Source organism: Pseudophryne corroboree, chromosome 1 (assembly GCF_028390025.1).
Source record: "Pseudophryne corroboree isolate aPseCor3 chromosome 1, aPseCor3.hap2, whole genome shotgun sequence".
NCBI lineage: Eukaryota > Metazoa > Chordata > Amphibia > Anura > Myobatrachidae > Pseudophryne > Pseudophryne corroboree.
Window position 1 is genome coordinate 1,083,606,418 of NC_086444.1, and position 14,610 is coordinate 1,083,621,027.

Below are 14,610 nucleotides of genomic sequence, written 5' to 3' on the forward strand. Positions count from 1 at the left end.
TAAAAAAGTGTGGAAGAGTCAGACAAAGCATACATTAAGCTCAATTCATCCATGTTCCCTTGTCACGGGGGGGATGTAGTCATAATGTTGATAATTACGTTAACAGTCAAAAGATCAACACCGTGTTGTTGAATGTCATAATGTCAACACATGAATAATGGACACGTTGGCTGTCGACATTCTGGTGTCTGTAAAATGTCGGTTGACATTAGGATTATCAAAAACACTATACAAAACCTGCAAGGGTTCTCCAGACAAATGCTCCTCATGAAAATCACACACCAAGGTTTAGAAGGTTTTTGTTTTTTCCACTTTATTTGTTGCACTATTCCAAACATAACCAAACCTGTCAGATGGCGTGGAATGTCCCACAGTTATGCAAATAACTCCAATATTATCATAGTTTAATGCTTCCTTTAAAACAGACATTTGAGCTACTGCAAATGGCACAGACCTACAAAATATGAAGGAAAGAAAAATATACATCGGGTACAATGTTTTCGGTTTTTTAGTATTTATTTTTGGGAGCACTTGGTGACACATTTTAGAAAGGCCAAGAGATGAGTAAGCAAATGATCTTTGAAATGCTTTGGAGCAATTCTTGAATTATATTCACAACAAAACAAAAACCAAGACCCCCAAGCAGACTTAATGAATTTCAAACAACTGTTTATTACAGATGAGAAATCATGGATTTAAACAAATTTAAGCCTCTCATTAAAAGTGCTAAGAAATTACAGGAATTCACTACTAAAGTGCAAGTGAAGCCTGAACCTTTAAATAATCCGTAATCAGTCTGCATGATATAGGGTTAAACTGAAAAAAAAAAAAAAAAATGGTAATGTAGGTTGCCAATGGGAGGGGTAGATTAACCCTGCAGTCTTATGCAAGCACCTGGTGCAGAATTCTGCACAGAATGGCAAGTGTCACTTCCTACAAGAATTGGACAGATAACTTTCTCCAGCTTACTGCGGATAGTAGGTGGGAAGTTGTAGACTGTGGGTTCAAATGTTTTTTATGCAAGCTGTCACAAGTGTGAGACCTGCTGAGCTTGTACACAGAGGACTTACCTGGCACCTATAGCATAGACAGCATGTGTTGTTGTCCCTGCAGCTTAAGTGTGCGCAATTGAGAAAGCATACATCTCTATAGCAAATGCAAAGTCTACACAGACCAAAGCACACAAAAGCGTTGTTCACAGTTTGTCAAGCATTCCATAACTGGTTAGTGTACGGTTATTGAGTGCACTATAGAGATCAAGGATTTTTATATGTAACAACCGCTTAAGCTACAGGAACAGCAGCACAGACAGACTGTGTCACAAGCACATAGCACGCACAGTGTGTATCTAACTACGATAGGAAACCATTGAAAATATACATTATGGCAGCCGCAATAAGTCACCGATAAGGCTCCAAGACAGTTTAATGGATTTGCTTTCTCATTGTTTGGCTCCTTCTGTTAAAAATTGTGTGCAGTTTTCTGTAAACGGTATTGTGGAACATTAAAGTAAATCCAACACCTATAACAATATTTGGTACCGAAAAGCATCCAGATGTTGCTGAACCGCAAGTTCCAGCATTCCATGCTTGCCAGCAAGTGGGATCTGACTATCAAGTAACAGCTGGGGCAGCTTCAAGTTGTCTAAGCCTGGTTCATGATCAACTAATCACTGATCTTCACAACTCCAGCACTCCGAAAAAAATAAAAATGGCCGATCGGAACGCAAAAGTACCAAACATATTACAAATGAATTGTTCGGATGAATCAATGTAATCCATTGGTGTGCATGCATGCGCGTCCACAGACATGAAAGGTGGTTGTTACTAGCATTAAGGTAGACAATGATGGGTTGATGGAGTCCTAGGACTCCTCAGAGTGAGGCTGCTGATGCATCTCCTCCAGTAAAGGAGATCATAGCAGAGAAACAAAACAAACCACCTTAAGGGCCCTTGTGCGGCTCTGGGTCAAACGGTAAAACACAAATCAATCTCATCCCATTGGTTCAGCTTCAATATTTTCTTTTTACAGTATTAAGAGAAAAAACAAAAAACAAATTATACTTATACCCCTCCCCTTTGTGTGTGGTGGTCGCTTAATTTACATGTTTAATTAGCTTTATTTACAGAGCAGTTTCTTTTCCATCAGTCTCCAGTATGGTCTAAATAGCATTGTCACGCAGGAGTGCGGTTTTTGTTGTGGTTTTTTTTTTTCCTTTTATGCAGAATCCTAAAAATAACAGATGACGTGCTGTTTGGGAAGGGGAAAGCGGGACGACCTCTCAGTTACTCAGGAGTAGTTCTGTCGCAGTTTCTACGTCCCATGCTTTTGATGACAAAGCTGCTATTACTGCATTCTGCAGGAGGGGAGTAAAGGAAGAGAGAGAGAGTGTATGAGGATTAAACCAATCTTCATATAAAAACAAGGCTACAATTCATATGCTGAACTAATTGTGCAGGTGTGACTGTAGAGAAAATAAGATTTTAAACCTACCAGTAAATCTTTTTCTCCTAGTCTGTAGAGGATGCTGGGGACTCCGTAAGGACCATGGGGTATAGACTGGCTCCGCAGGAGACATGGGCACTATAAAGAACTTTAGAATGGGTGTGCACTGGCTCCTCCCTCTATGTCCCTCCTCCAGGCCTCAGTTAGAGAACTGTGCCCAGAGGAGACGGACAGTACGAGGAAAGGATTTTGTTAATCCAAGGGCAAGATTCATACCAGCCCACACCATCCACACCGTATAACCTGGAATATACGCAACCAGTTAACAGTATGCAATAAAACATTACCAGACACAGACTGATTACAACTGAAACATAACCCTTATGTAAGCAATAACTATATACAAGCCTTGCAGAAAGTAGTCCGCACTGGGACGGGCGCCCAGCATCCTCTACGGACTAGGAGAAAAAGATTTACCGGTAGGTGTAAAATCTTATTTTCTCTTATGTCCCAGAGGATGCTGGGGACTCCGTAAGGACCATGGAGTTTATACCAAAGCTCCAGACCGGGCGGGGGAGTGCGGACAACTCTGCAGCACCGACTGAGCAAATGCAAGGTCCTCGTCAGCCAGGGTATCAAACTTATAGAACTTTGCAAAAGTGTTTGAACCCGACCAGGTAGCTGCTCGGCAAAGCTGTAAAGTCGAGACGCCTCGGGCAGCCGCCCAAGAAGAGCCCACCTTCCTAGTGGAATGGGCCTTTACCGAATTTGGTAACGGCAATCCTGCCGTAGAATGAGCCTACTGAATCGTATTACAGAACCAGCGAGCAATAGTCTGCTTCGAAGCAGGAGCGCCAACTTTGTTGGCCGCATACAGGACAAACAGTGCCTCTGTTTTCCTAACCCGAGCCGTCCTGGCTACATACCGTATATACTCGAGTATAAGCCGACTTTTTCAGCACTTTTTTTTGTGCTGAAAAAGCCACCTCGGCTTATACTCGAGTCAGTGACAGGCAGAGGCAGAGCAGTGTGAAGGAGGGACACGAAGCGCACAGCGCGCGGCTCTCCTGTGTCCCTCCTGCATCTCCGGCGGCAGCAGCGGCGGTTCTATTACAGGAAGTACCCGTTCGTGACCTCTGATCACGAACCGGCACTTCCTTTAATAGACCTGCCGCGGCCGCCGAAGATGCAGGAGGGACAGGAGAGGCGCGTGCTGTGCGCTTCGTGTCCCTCCAGAAGACAGCGCGGGATCGACGGAGGGGTAAGTAACAACACTGTGGGGCATACCTGGCACTTGGGGAGGGAGCATATCTGGCAGCATGAGGGGGTATATGTGGCAGCATGAGGGGACGTATGTGGCAGCATGAGGGGACGTATGTGGCAGCATGAGGGGACGTATGTGGCAGCATGAGGGGACGTATGTGGCAGCATGAGGGGACGTATGTGGCAGCATGAGGGGACGTATGTGGCAGCATGAGGGGACGTATGTGGCAGCATGAGGGGACGTATGTGGCAGCATGAGGGGACGTATGTGGCAGCATGAGGGGACGTATGTGGCAGCATGAGGGGACGTATGTGGCAGCATGAGGGGACGTATGTGGCAGCATGAGGGGACGTATGTGGCAGCATGAGGGGACGTATGTGGCAGCATGAGGGGACGTATGTGGCAGCATGAGGGGACGTATGTGGCAGCATGAGGGGACGTATGTGGCAGCATGAGGGGACGTATGTGGCAGCATGAGGGGACGTATGTGGCAGCATGAGGGGACGTATGTGGCAGCATGAGGGGACGTATGTGGCAGCATGAGGGGACGTATGTGGCAGCATGAGGGGACGTATCTGGCAGCATGAGGGGACGTATCTGGCAGCATGAGGGGACGTATCTGGCAGCATGAGGGGACGTATCTGGCAGCATGAGGGGACGTATCTGGCAGCATGAGGGGACGTATCTGGCAGCATGAGGGGACGTATCTGGCAGCATGAGGGGACGTATCTGGCAGCATGAGGGGACGTATCTGGCAGCATGAGGGGACGTATCTGGCAGCATGAGGGGACGTATCTGGCAGCATGAGGGGACGTATCTGGCAGCATGAGGGGACGTATCTGGCAGCATGAGGGGACGTATCTGGCAGCATGAGGGGACGTATCTGGCAGCATGAGGGGACGTATCTGGCAGCATGAGGGGACGTATCTGGCAGCATGAGGGGACGTATCTGGCAGCATGAGGGGACGTATCTGGCAGCATGAGGGGACGTATCTGGCAGCATGAGGGGACGTATCTGGCAGCATGAGGGGACGTATCTGGCAGCATGAGGGGACGTATCTGGCAGCATGAGGGGACGTATCTGGCAGCATGAGGGGGCATATGTGGCAGCATGAGGGGGCATATGTGGCAGCATGAGGGGGCATATGTGGCAGCATGAGGGGGCATATGTGGCAGCATGAGGGGCATATCTGGCACTGTGGGGGCATATCTGGCACTGTGGGGGCATATCTGGCACTGTGGGGGCATATCTGGCAGTGTGGGGGCATATCTGGCAGTGTGGGGGCATATCTGGCAGTGTGGGGGCATATCTGGCAGTGTGGGGGCATATCTGGCAGTGTGGGGGCATATCTGGCACTGTGGGGGCATATCTGGCACTGTGGGGGCATATCTGGCACTGTGGGGGCATATCTGGCACTGTGGGGGCATATCTGGCACTGTGGGGGCATATCTGGCACTGTGGGGGCATATCTGGCACTGTGGGGGCATATCTGGCACTGTGGGGGCATATCTGGCACTGTGGGGGCATATCTGGCACTGAGGGCTGTGTACGGCTAGAGCTGCATTTCCCACCCTAGGCTTATACTCGAGTCAATAAGTTTTCCCAGGTTTTTGTGGTAGAATTAGGTGCCTCGGCTTATATTCGGGTCGACTTATACTCGAGTATATACGGTATATTTTTAAGGCCCTGACTACATCCAGGGACTTGAGTCCTCCAAGTCACCCGTAGCCACAGGCACCACAATAGGTTGGTTCATATGAAACCACCTTGGGCAAAAATTGAGGACGAGTCCTCAACTCCGCTCTATCCATATGGAAAATCAGATAGGGGCTCTTGTGAGACAAGGCCACCAATTCGGACACCCGCCTCGCAGATGCCAAGGCCAACAACATGACCACCTTCCAAGTGAGAAACTTTAATTCAACCGTCTGAAGCGGTTCAAACCAGTGAGAGATTAGGAACCGTAATACCATGTTAAGGTCCCATGGTGCCACTGGGGGCACAAAAGGAGGCTGGATGTGCAGCACTCTCTTTACAAAAGTCTGGACTTCTGGGAGAGAAGCCAATTCCTTCTGAAAGAATATAGATAAGGCCGAAATCTGTACCTTAATGGAGCCTAACTTCAGGCCCATATCCACTCCTGTCTAGAAAGTGGAGAAAACGGCCCAGATGGAAATACTCCATAGGAGCATGTTTGGCTTCACACCAAGAAACATATTTCCTCCAGATACGGTGATAATGTTTCGCCGTCACCTCCTTCCTAGCCTTCATCATCGTAGGGATGACTTCTTCCGGAATACCTTTCCCAGCTAGGATTCGGTGTTCAACCGCTATGCCGTCAAACGTAACCGCGGTAAGTCTTGGAACACGCAGGGCCCCTGCTGTAACAGGTCCTCCCTGAGAGGAAGAGGCCACGGATCTTCTGTGAGCATTTCCTGAAGATCTGAGTACCAGGCCCTTTGAGGCCAATCCGGAACAATGAGTATTGTCCGCACTCTTTTTCGTCTTATGATTCTCAATATTTTTGAGATGAAAGGAAGAGGAGGGAACACATAGACCGACTGAAAACACCCATGGTGTCACCAGGGCGTCCACCGCTACTGCCTGAGGGTCCCTTGACCTGGCACAATACCTCCGAAGCTTCTTGTTGAGGTGTGACGCCATCATGTCTATTTGAGGAATTCCCCAAAGACTTGTTATCTCTGCAAAAACTTCTTGATGAAGTCCCCACTCTCCTGGATGGAGATCGTGCCTGCTGAGGAAGTCTGCTTCCCAGTTGTCCACTCCCGGAATGAAGACTGCTGACAGAGAATTACGCGATTTTCCGCCCAGCGAAGAATCCTGGTGGCTTCCGCCACTGCCACTCTGCTCCTTGTACCGCCTTGGCGGTTTACATGAGCCACTGCTGTGACGTTGTCTGATTGAACCAGAACCGGTAGGTCGCGAAGAAGATTCTCCGCTTGTCGTAGGCCGTTGTATATGGCCCTCAATTCCAGTACGTTGATGTGCAGACAAGCCTCCTGGCTTGACCATAGTCCCTGAAAATTTCTTCCTTGTGTGACTGCTCCCCATCCTCGGAGGCTCGCGTCCGTGGTCATCAGAACCCAGTCTTGAATGCCGAACCTGCGACCCTCTAGAAGGTGAGCACTCTGCAGCCACCACAGGAGACACACCCTGGCCCTGGGGAACAGGCTTATCTTCTGATGTATTTGTAGATGGGACCCGGACCACATGTCCAGAAGGTCCCACTGAAATGTCCTCGCATGAAACCTGCCGAAAGGGATGGCCTCGTAGGCTGCCACCATTTTCCCTGGAACTCGAGTGCATTGATGAACAGACACTCTTTTTGGTTTTAGCAGGTCTCTGACCAAGTTCTGGAGGTCCAGGTCTTTTTCCATTGGGAGAAAAACCCTCTTCCGTTCAGTGTCCAGAATCATGCCTAGGAATGATAGTCGAGTCGTTAGAATCAACTATGACCTTGGCAGATTTAGAATTCAACCGTGCTGTTGTAGCACTCTCAGGGAGAGCGATACGCTCTTCAGCAATTGTTCTCTCGATCTCGCTTTTATCAGGAGATCGTCCAAGTACGGGATAATTGTGACTCCCTGCCTGCGCAGGAGCACCATCATCTCCGCCATCACCTTGGTGAAAATTCTCGGGGCCGTGGAAAGCCCAAACGGCAACGTCTGAAACTGGTAATGACAGTCCTGTACAGCGAATCTCAGGTACTCCTGATGAGGATATATGGGGACATGAAGGTATGCATCCTTTATGTCGAGTGACACCATAAAATCCCCCCCCTTCCAGACTGGAGATCACTGCCCGGAGCGATTCCATCTTGAATTTGAAGTTTTTCCAAGTATAGGTTTAGGGTTTTTAGATTTAAAATGGGTCTGACCGAGCCATCTGGCTTCGGGACCACGAACAGGGTCGAATAGTACCCTTTTCCCTGTTGGACTAGGGGAACCTTGATAATCACCTGCTGTTGACACAGCTTTTGAATCGCAGCTAACACTACTGCCCTTTCTGGGGGAGAAGCTGGCAAGGCCGACTTGAAAAATCGGCGAGGGGGCACCTCTTCGAATTCCAGGTTGTAGCCTTGGGATACAATTTCCATCGCCCAAGGATCCACGTCTGACCGAACCCAGACCTGGCTGATGAGTCGAAGATGTGCCCCCACCGGCGCGGACTCCCTCAGTGGAGCCCCAGCGTCATGCGGTGGATTTAGCAGAAGCCGGGGAGGACTTCTGTTCCTGGGAACTAGCCGAGGCAGGCGTTCTTTTCCCTCTACCCTTACCTCTGGAGAGGAAGGATGAGCCCCCGACCTCTTCTGGACTTATGCGACCGAAAGTACTGCATCCGATGTTGCGGAGTTTTCTTTTGCTGCGGGGGAACAAAAGGCAAAAAGGTAGATTTACCCGCGGTAGCTGTTGAAACCAGGTCCGCAAGACCTTCCCCGAATAAAACCTCACCCTTGTAAGGTAAAACCTCCATATGCTTCTTTGAGTCGGCATCACCCGTCCATTGGCGGGTCCACAGGGCTCGCCTAGCAGAAATCGTAATGGCGTTGGCTCTCGAACCTAGCAGCCCAACGTCTCTGAGCGTCTCTCATATATAAGACTGCGTCTTTAATATGACCTAACGTCAATAAAATGGTATCCCTATCTAGGGTATCAAAGTCAGCTGACAAGGTATCTGTCCAAGCTGCAACTGCGCTACATACCCATGCCGATGCTATTGCCGGTCTGAATAAAGCACCCGTATGCGTATAAATAGATTTTAAGGTAAGTTTCCTGTCTGCGATCAGCAGGATCCTTGAGGGCTGCCGTGTCAGGAGACGGTAGCGCCACCTTCTTGGACAAGCGCGTTAAAGCCTTGTCTACCCTGGGCGAGGATTCCCACCGTACCCTGTCCTGTGCAGGGAAAGGATACGCCATAAGAATCCTCTTGGGAATCTGCAGTTTTTTGTCTGGAGTTTCCCAAGCTTTTTCAAATAACGCGTTCAGCTCATGAGATGGGGGAAAGGTTACCTCAGGTTTCTTTTCCTTATACATGCGCACCCTCGTGTCAGGGACAGAGGGGTCATCTGTGATATGCAACACATCTTTTATTGCAATGATCATATAATTAATACTTTTGGCCACCCTTGGGTGTAACCTTGCATCATCGTAGTCGACACTGGAGTCAGAATCCGTGTCGGTATCAGTGTCTGCTATTTGGGATAGAGAACGTTTTGGAGACCCTGAAGGGCCATGTGACTCAGTCAAAGCCATGGATTGACTCCCTGCTTTTTCCCTGGACTCTGCTTTGTCCATCCTCTTATGTAAGAAGGTCACATTTGCATTTAAAACATTCAGGAGTCGGCGTTGCCGACGGAGACATCACAATCATCTGCTCCACCTCCTCCTTAGATGAGCCTTCCGCTTCAGACATGTCGACACAGTCGTACCGACACCCCCACACACACAGGGATATATTTATATGGAGACAGTTCCCCACTAAGGCCCTTTGGAGAGACAGAGTGTATGCCAGCACACACCCAGCGCCAACTGACACTGGAAACAAATTCCCAGATAATATAGCGCTTTTTTATATATAATTATCTGTGTAATACACTCACTGCGCCTTACAAGTGCCCCCCCCCCCCTCTTTTCAGCCCTGTGTCACCGTGTTCAGCAGGGGAGAGTCCGGGGAGCCAGCTTCTTTGCAGTACACTGTCGAGAAAATGGCGCTGGTTAGTGTTATGTGACCAAGCTCCGCCCCCTCCAGCGGCGGGCTTCGGTCCCGCTCAATTTTGTATAACTGGCGGGGGATTTTTATAACTACTGCCTCCGCAGCCTATATATACTTATATGCCAGTCCTAGAGGTTTATATTGCTGCCCAGGGCGCCCCCCCCCCTGCGCCCATCATTGCCTGCTTGAGTGTGTTGTGTGTGGGAGCAATGGCGCGCAGCGTTACCGCTGCGCGCTTACCTCAGGGAAGATCAGAAGTCTTCTGCCGCCTTTGACGTCTTCTTTCTTCTTATACTCACCCGGCTTCTATCTTCCGGCTCTGTGAGGAGGACGGCGGCGGCGCGGCTCTGGGACGAACGGCGAGGGGAGACCTGCGTTCCGACTCCCTCTGGAGCTAATGGTGTCCAGTAGCCTAAGAAGCAGAGCCCATCACTTAAGTAGGTCTGCTTCTCTCTCCTCAGTCCCACGATGCAGGGAGCCTGTTGCCAGCAGTGCTCCCCGACAATAAAAAAACCTAACAAAATTCTTTTTTCAGAGAAACTCAGGAGAGCTCCCCTGTAATGCACCCAGTCTCCTCTGGGCACAAGAATAAACTGAGGTCTGGAGGAGGGGCATAGAGGGAGGAGCCAGTGCACACCCATTCTAAAGTTCTTTATAGTGCCCATGTCTCCTGCGGAGCCCGTCTATACCCCATGGTCCTTACGGAGTCCCCAGCATCCTCTAGGACGTAAGAGTAAGAATCATTGTCAAAAAGGTGTCTCAATAAAAAGATGCAAAATGCAATGAAGCAGAAAGCCTGGGTGGCTGCGGAGATGACGGACAGCAGACAGTGGGACAGGGTGGAGCCTGAGGTAACCCATGCATAAAATATAACTATATAGTTTGTGTCTCTTTAAGCCTTTGAGTTAACAGACCACGACCTATGAAAAAAAGCGTAGTCTGTGTGGAAAATCTGTGTAATTCCTAGCGGCAGGGGAGCGCTCATGTGTTTGGGAGTCAGTGTAGGGACTGGCCAGAAGGGAAGAATTTGGCGGAGTTAACTTGCTTAAACCTTTATTGCAATATTTTGGAACAAACATTCCCTAAATTTACATGTGGGTGAGAACAGAGCATGTATGATTTGTGTAAGTGAACAGCAAAAAGCCCCAAGTGAAACTAGATGTTTATAAAGTAAACAAGTCAGATAACAGCATTTTTTTTGGTTACAGAAGTATTTCATGTATTCATCCTAAATATATAGGAATGTGGCTTATAACATGCTCTTGCATAATACATTTTGTACTTTATAAATAGGAGCTCACTCTGAAGAGGCCAGACAAGCCGTATCTGCCATGCTATTGTAGAGAACGCATACAATACTTACTCTATCAAAGCCCATAGCACAAAGGTTCTCTATTTTTCTTGTGTATTCTGGACTAGTGACAGGCGCTCCTGCGTATACGTGTGCCCACAGCCGGGCTGTCTGTTTAAACATTTCTGGATTTTGCTTGTACTAGCCACAACAACAAAAGGGGAAAAACAAAAACAGCATAAAAACTTCAGTTTTAATGGACAATCGTTTCAAGCAGATTGCAGGTTTCTCTCTCGTACTAATATGGGCCTGGCTTTTCACACAGGAAAATTTGTGTTGGGAAAAAAAAAAGAAAAAAAAAGGAAATACCAGTGAAAGGTGTGTTGGTAGCTGGCAATGTAATCAAAAAATGTTACTACTTTATGAAAGGGACAACTTCGCTATGAATCATACGGTTTTGTACTTTAAAAAAGAAAAAAAAAGTTGCACAACAGAAATAGACAACATAATAGTCTTACCTGATTGGCCACCACTGCGTCCTGTGGGTCATCTGGTTCTGCTGCAGCCAATAGGGCTTGCAACGATAACAACACTGTTCTTAATGTCATGGCTGCTGCCCTGAGAGGACATGACAAGGCTTTCTGTTAACGCTACACAATTAAAGGGGAGCTCAACAGTGAACACAAATAAAACTACATGCAGCTAGATGCATCATCACCTGGAAAGTGAAACAATGGAGAGTGATAAAGTACCAGCCAATCAGCACTGTCATTTTTCAAACACAGCCTGTGGCATGGAAGTTAGGAGCTGATTGGCCGGTAATTTTTCACTCTCTGTTTTATCACTTTCCAAGCGATGATGCATCTGGCCCATAGTCTCCATAGAGATCTGCAGAAAACAAACACCTAATAGTTGAAGCTCACTATAGAGGTCGAAGAGGTCTATTTACTAAGCCTTGGATGGAGATAAAGTACCAGCCAATTGGCTCCTAACTGCTATGTCACAGGCTGGGTTTGAAAAATGACAGTTAGGAGCCGATTGGCTGGTGCTTTGTCTAAAGCGACTTTATCTCCATCCAAGGCTTAGTAAATAGACCCCGAAGTCTCCTACATTTCGTAACTATTTAGCCAATCAATATGCAATGTGAATTTGTGAGACCACTAAAATGATTTATTTATTATCAGTTTCTTAAAAAAAGAACAAATAACTGGGTAATAACAGACAGGCATAGGTAGGAAGACCCTGCTCGCAAGCTTACAATCTATAGGGAAATAGGCAATAATACAAAATGCTAATTCATAATGGTCCCGTCAGATTGCAAAGGTTCTTAATGGGCTGTATGACATGGTCACACAGCAATGCTGGACACGGGTCAGAAGAATGTGAAAGTGAAGAAAGAGAAAACATGTGCGTGGACTGTACAGAGGGGAAGTTACTGGGTAGGAAGCTTATAAAGTTTATGTGGGCAGTTGTGGAATCTGATAAGCTTGTCTGAAAGAGGCGAGTTTTCAGGGAACGGAGGTGCAGCCCAAGCAAAAAGTCCTGTAATTGGGAGTGAGTAATGCACGTGGATGAGACACGGATCTTGTGCAGAGCGGTCAGGTAGGGAGATTATTTTGAGATAAGCAAAGAGATTTAGTTATGTATGTTGGTGAAGTTTGGTTAATACCAGTAACCAATGGAGGGACTGTCCGTGTATCAGCAGACAGTGAACAGTTGGTGAGGAGGATCAGCCTCGCAGCTGCATTCAATTAATAAAATTTAATCTGCTGTATTTTTGTGGTATGCTTCGTTCTTTGCAACATTGCTTCTAGACTAACCACTGCCACTGTGAGATGGTGATAGGTGCAGAGCATGTATAAAATGGGTGTGGATCATAGGGTCAACTATACTTAGGTCATCAGTGTCTAGGTCAGTGATGGCTAACCTTGACACTCCAGCTGTTTAACTACACATCCCACCATGCCCTGCATCAGTTTTAGCATGGCCAAATAACAAAACTGTAGCAGGGCATGCTGGGATATGTAGTTCAACAACAACTGGAGTGTCAAGGTTAGCCATCACTGCTCTAGGTCAACCACTATTGGTCGACAGTAAGTAGATCGCATTGCTTCATGGAAGGTTACAGTTTCCAATTGTAGTCCACGTGGATCGTAAAGCATGAAAAAGTTCAAAAAATTAAAACATTTTTTAAAAAACTCATGTCGACCAATAGTGGTTGACCTAGAGACCAGATACCATATAAAACAGATGAGCAGGTTCGGATTTACTCTGTTCTTAACGCCAGAATTAACGCCAGTTCAGATTTTCACGATTTTTCTTTTTGGCTAACCAAAACGTGTGACATCCGAGAGCCAATAAGAAGATCCGGGTAAATCAGAGTAAAACCGAACCCACTCATCTCTAGTATAAAATGACCCTGTTTACATATGAAAAGCCCTCGTGTATCACATCTTACCATTGGTCTTTCAATATGTCCAAACATATGGCTCCCGTAACCGAACTAATATTTGGATGCCAGATTTTAGTAATAAATCGCACCTAAAACACAAAGACGCATAATTATAACTAAAAGCGTGTTCAAGTTCTATTTAAGAAGATGGCTATCCTCAGTAATAAGAACCCCTATTATAAAAAATAAGGATTTTAAACCTACCGGTAAATCTTTTTCTCCTAGTCCGTAGAGGATGCTGGGGACTCCGTAAGGACCATGGGGAATAGACGGGCTCCGCAGGAGACATGGGCACTAAAAAGAACTTTAGATATGGGTGTGCACTGGCTCCTCCCTCTATGTCCCTCCTCCAGACCTCAGTTAGAGAAACTGTGCCCAGAGGAGACGGACAGTACGAGGAAAGGATTATTGTTAATCTAAGGGCAAGATTCATACCAGCCCACACCATCCACACCGTATAACATGGATATACGAACCAGTCAACAGTATGAAACAAAACAGCATCAGCCCAAGACTGATCAAAACTGTTACATAACCCTTATGTAAGCAGAAACTATATACAAGTCTTGCAGAAGATAGTCTGCACTGGGACGGGCGCCCAGCATCCTCTACGGACTAGGAGAAAAAGATTTACCAGTAGGTTTAAAATCTTATTTTCTCTTACGTCCTAGAGGATGCTGGGGAATCCGTAAGGACCATGGGGATTATACCAAAGCTCCAAAACGGGTGGGAGAATGTGGATGACTCTGCAGCACCGATAGAGCAAACATGAGGTCCTCATCAGCCAGGGTATCAAACTTGTAGAACTTTGCAAAGGTGTTTGAACCCGACCAAGTTGCTGCTCGGCAAAGCTGTAATGCCGATACACCTCGGGCAGCCGCCCAAGAAGAGCCCACCTTCCTAGTGAAATGGGCCTTTACCGAATTTGGTACCGGCAATCCAGCCGTAGAATGAACCTGCTGAATCGTGTTACAGATCCAGCGAGCAATAGTCTGCTTAGAAGCAGGCGCGCCAACCTGTGCATGCGGTTAAGTTAATTCTTGAAGGAGTAATTTACTAATCAAATCATCAGTCTGTGTGGAGCCAATAACTATATGCGGTATTAACAAAATTATTGTTTGTTGGTCTTATGGTAAATATTATTAATTTTGTTTTATTGTGTGTATTTTAATATTTTATATCTAATTAGCAATAAATTACTAATTTGTATCAAAACAGCAGTAGGTTATTCTATATTTCTGTGCGCCTTCACTTATTTTTTCTTGGTTGCATTTGCATGTTGGGTGGATCTCCAGGTCCACATTGGGAAGGCAGCCGAATATAGGTTGTCCTCTCTCTTTTTATAGAGATTTAGTACATATTAATCGAGCGCCAGACACTTTGGTTTTGTTGTTTCTTTGGCTGCATACAGGACAAACAGAGCC

General features: G+C 46.9%; 1 protein-coding gene across 1 annotated transcript in view; it reads right to left on the reverse strand.

The window, feature by feature from the left end:
* Window positions 1–287: 287 nt before the first annotated feature.
* UBE2K (ubiquitin conjugating enzyme E2 K) overlaps window positions 288–14,610 on the reverse strand; it is a 73,021-nt gene continuing 58,698 nt past the window's right edge. Inside the window, exons 4-7 of the mRNA XM_063921156.1 lie at window positions 13,193–13,275; window positions 11,253–11,352; window positions 10,807–10,935; window positions 288–2,356 (exon numbers count right to left, since the gene is read on the reverse strand). Coding sequence (XP_063777226.1) covers window positions 2,282–2,356; window positions 10,807–10,935; window positions 11,253–11,352; window positions 13,193–13,275 — 387 coding nt within the window. The 3' untranslated portion in view covers window positions 288–2,281. The remainder of the gene's footprint in view (window positions 2,357–10,806; window positions 10,936–11,252; window positions 11,353–13,192; window positions 13,276–14,610) is intronic.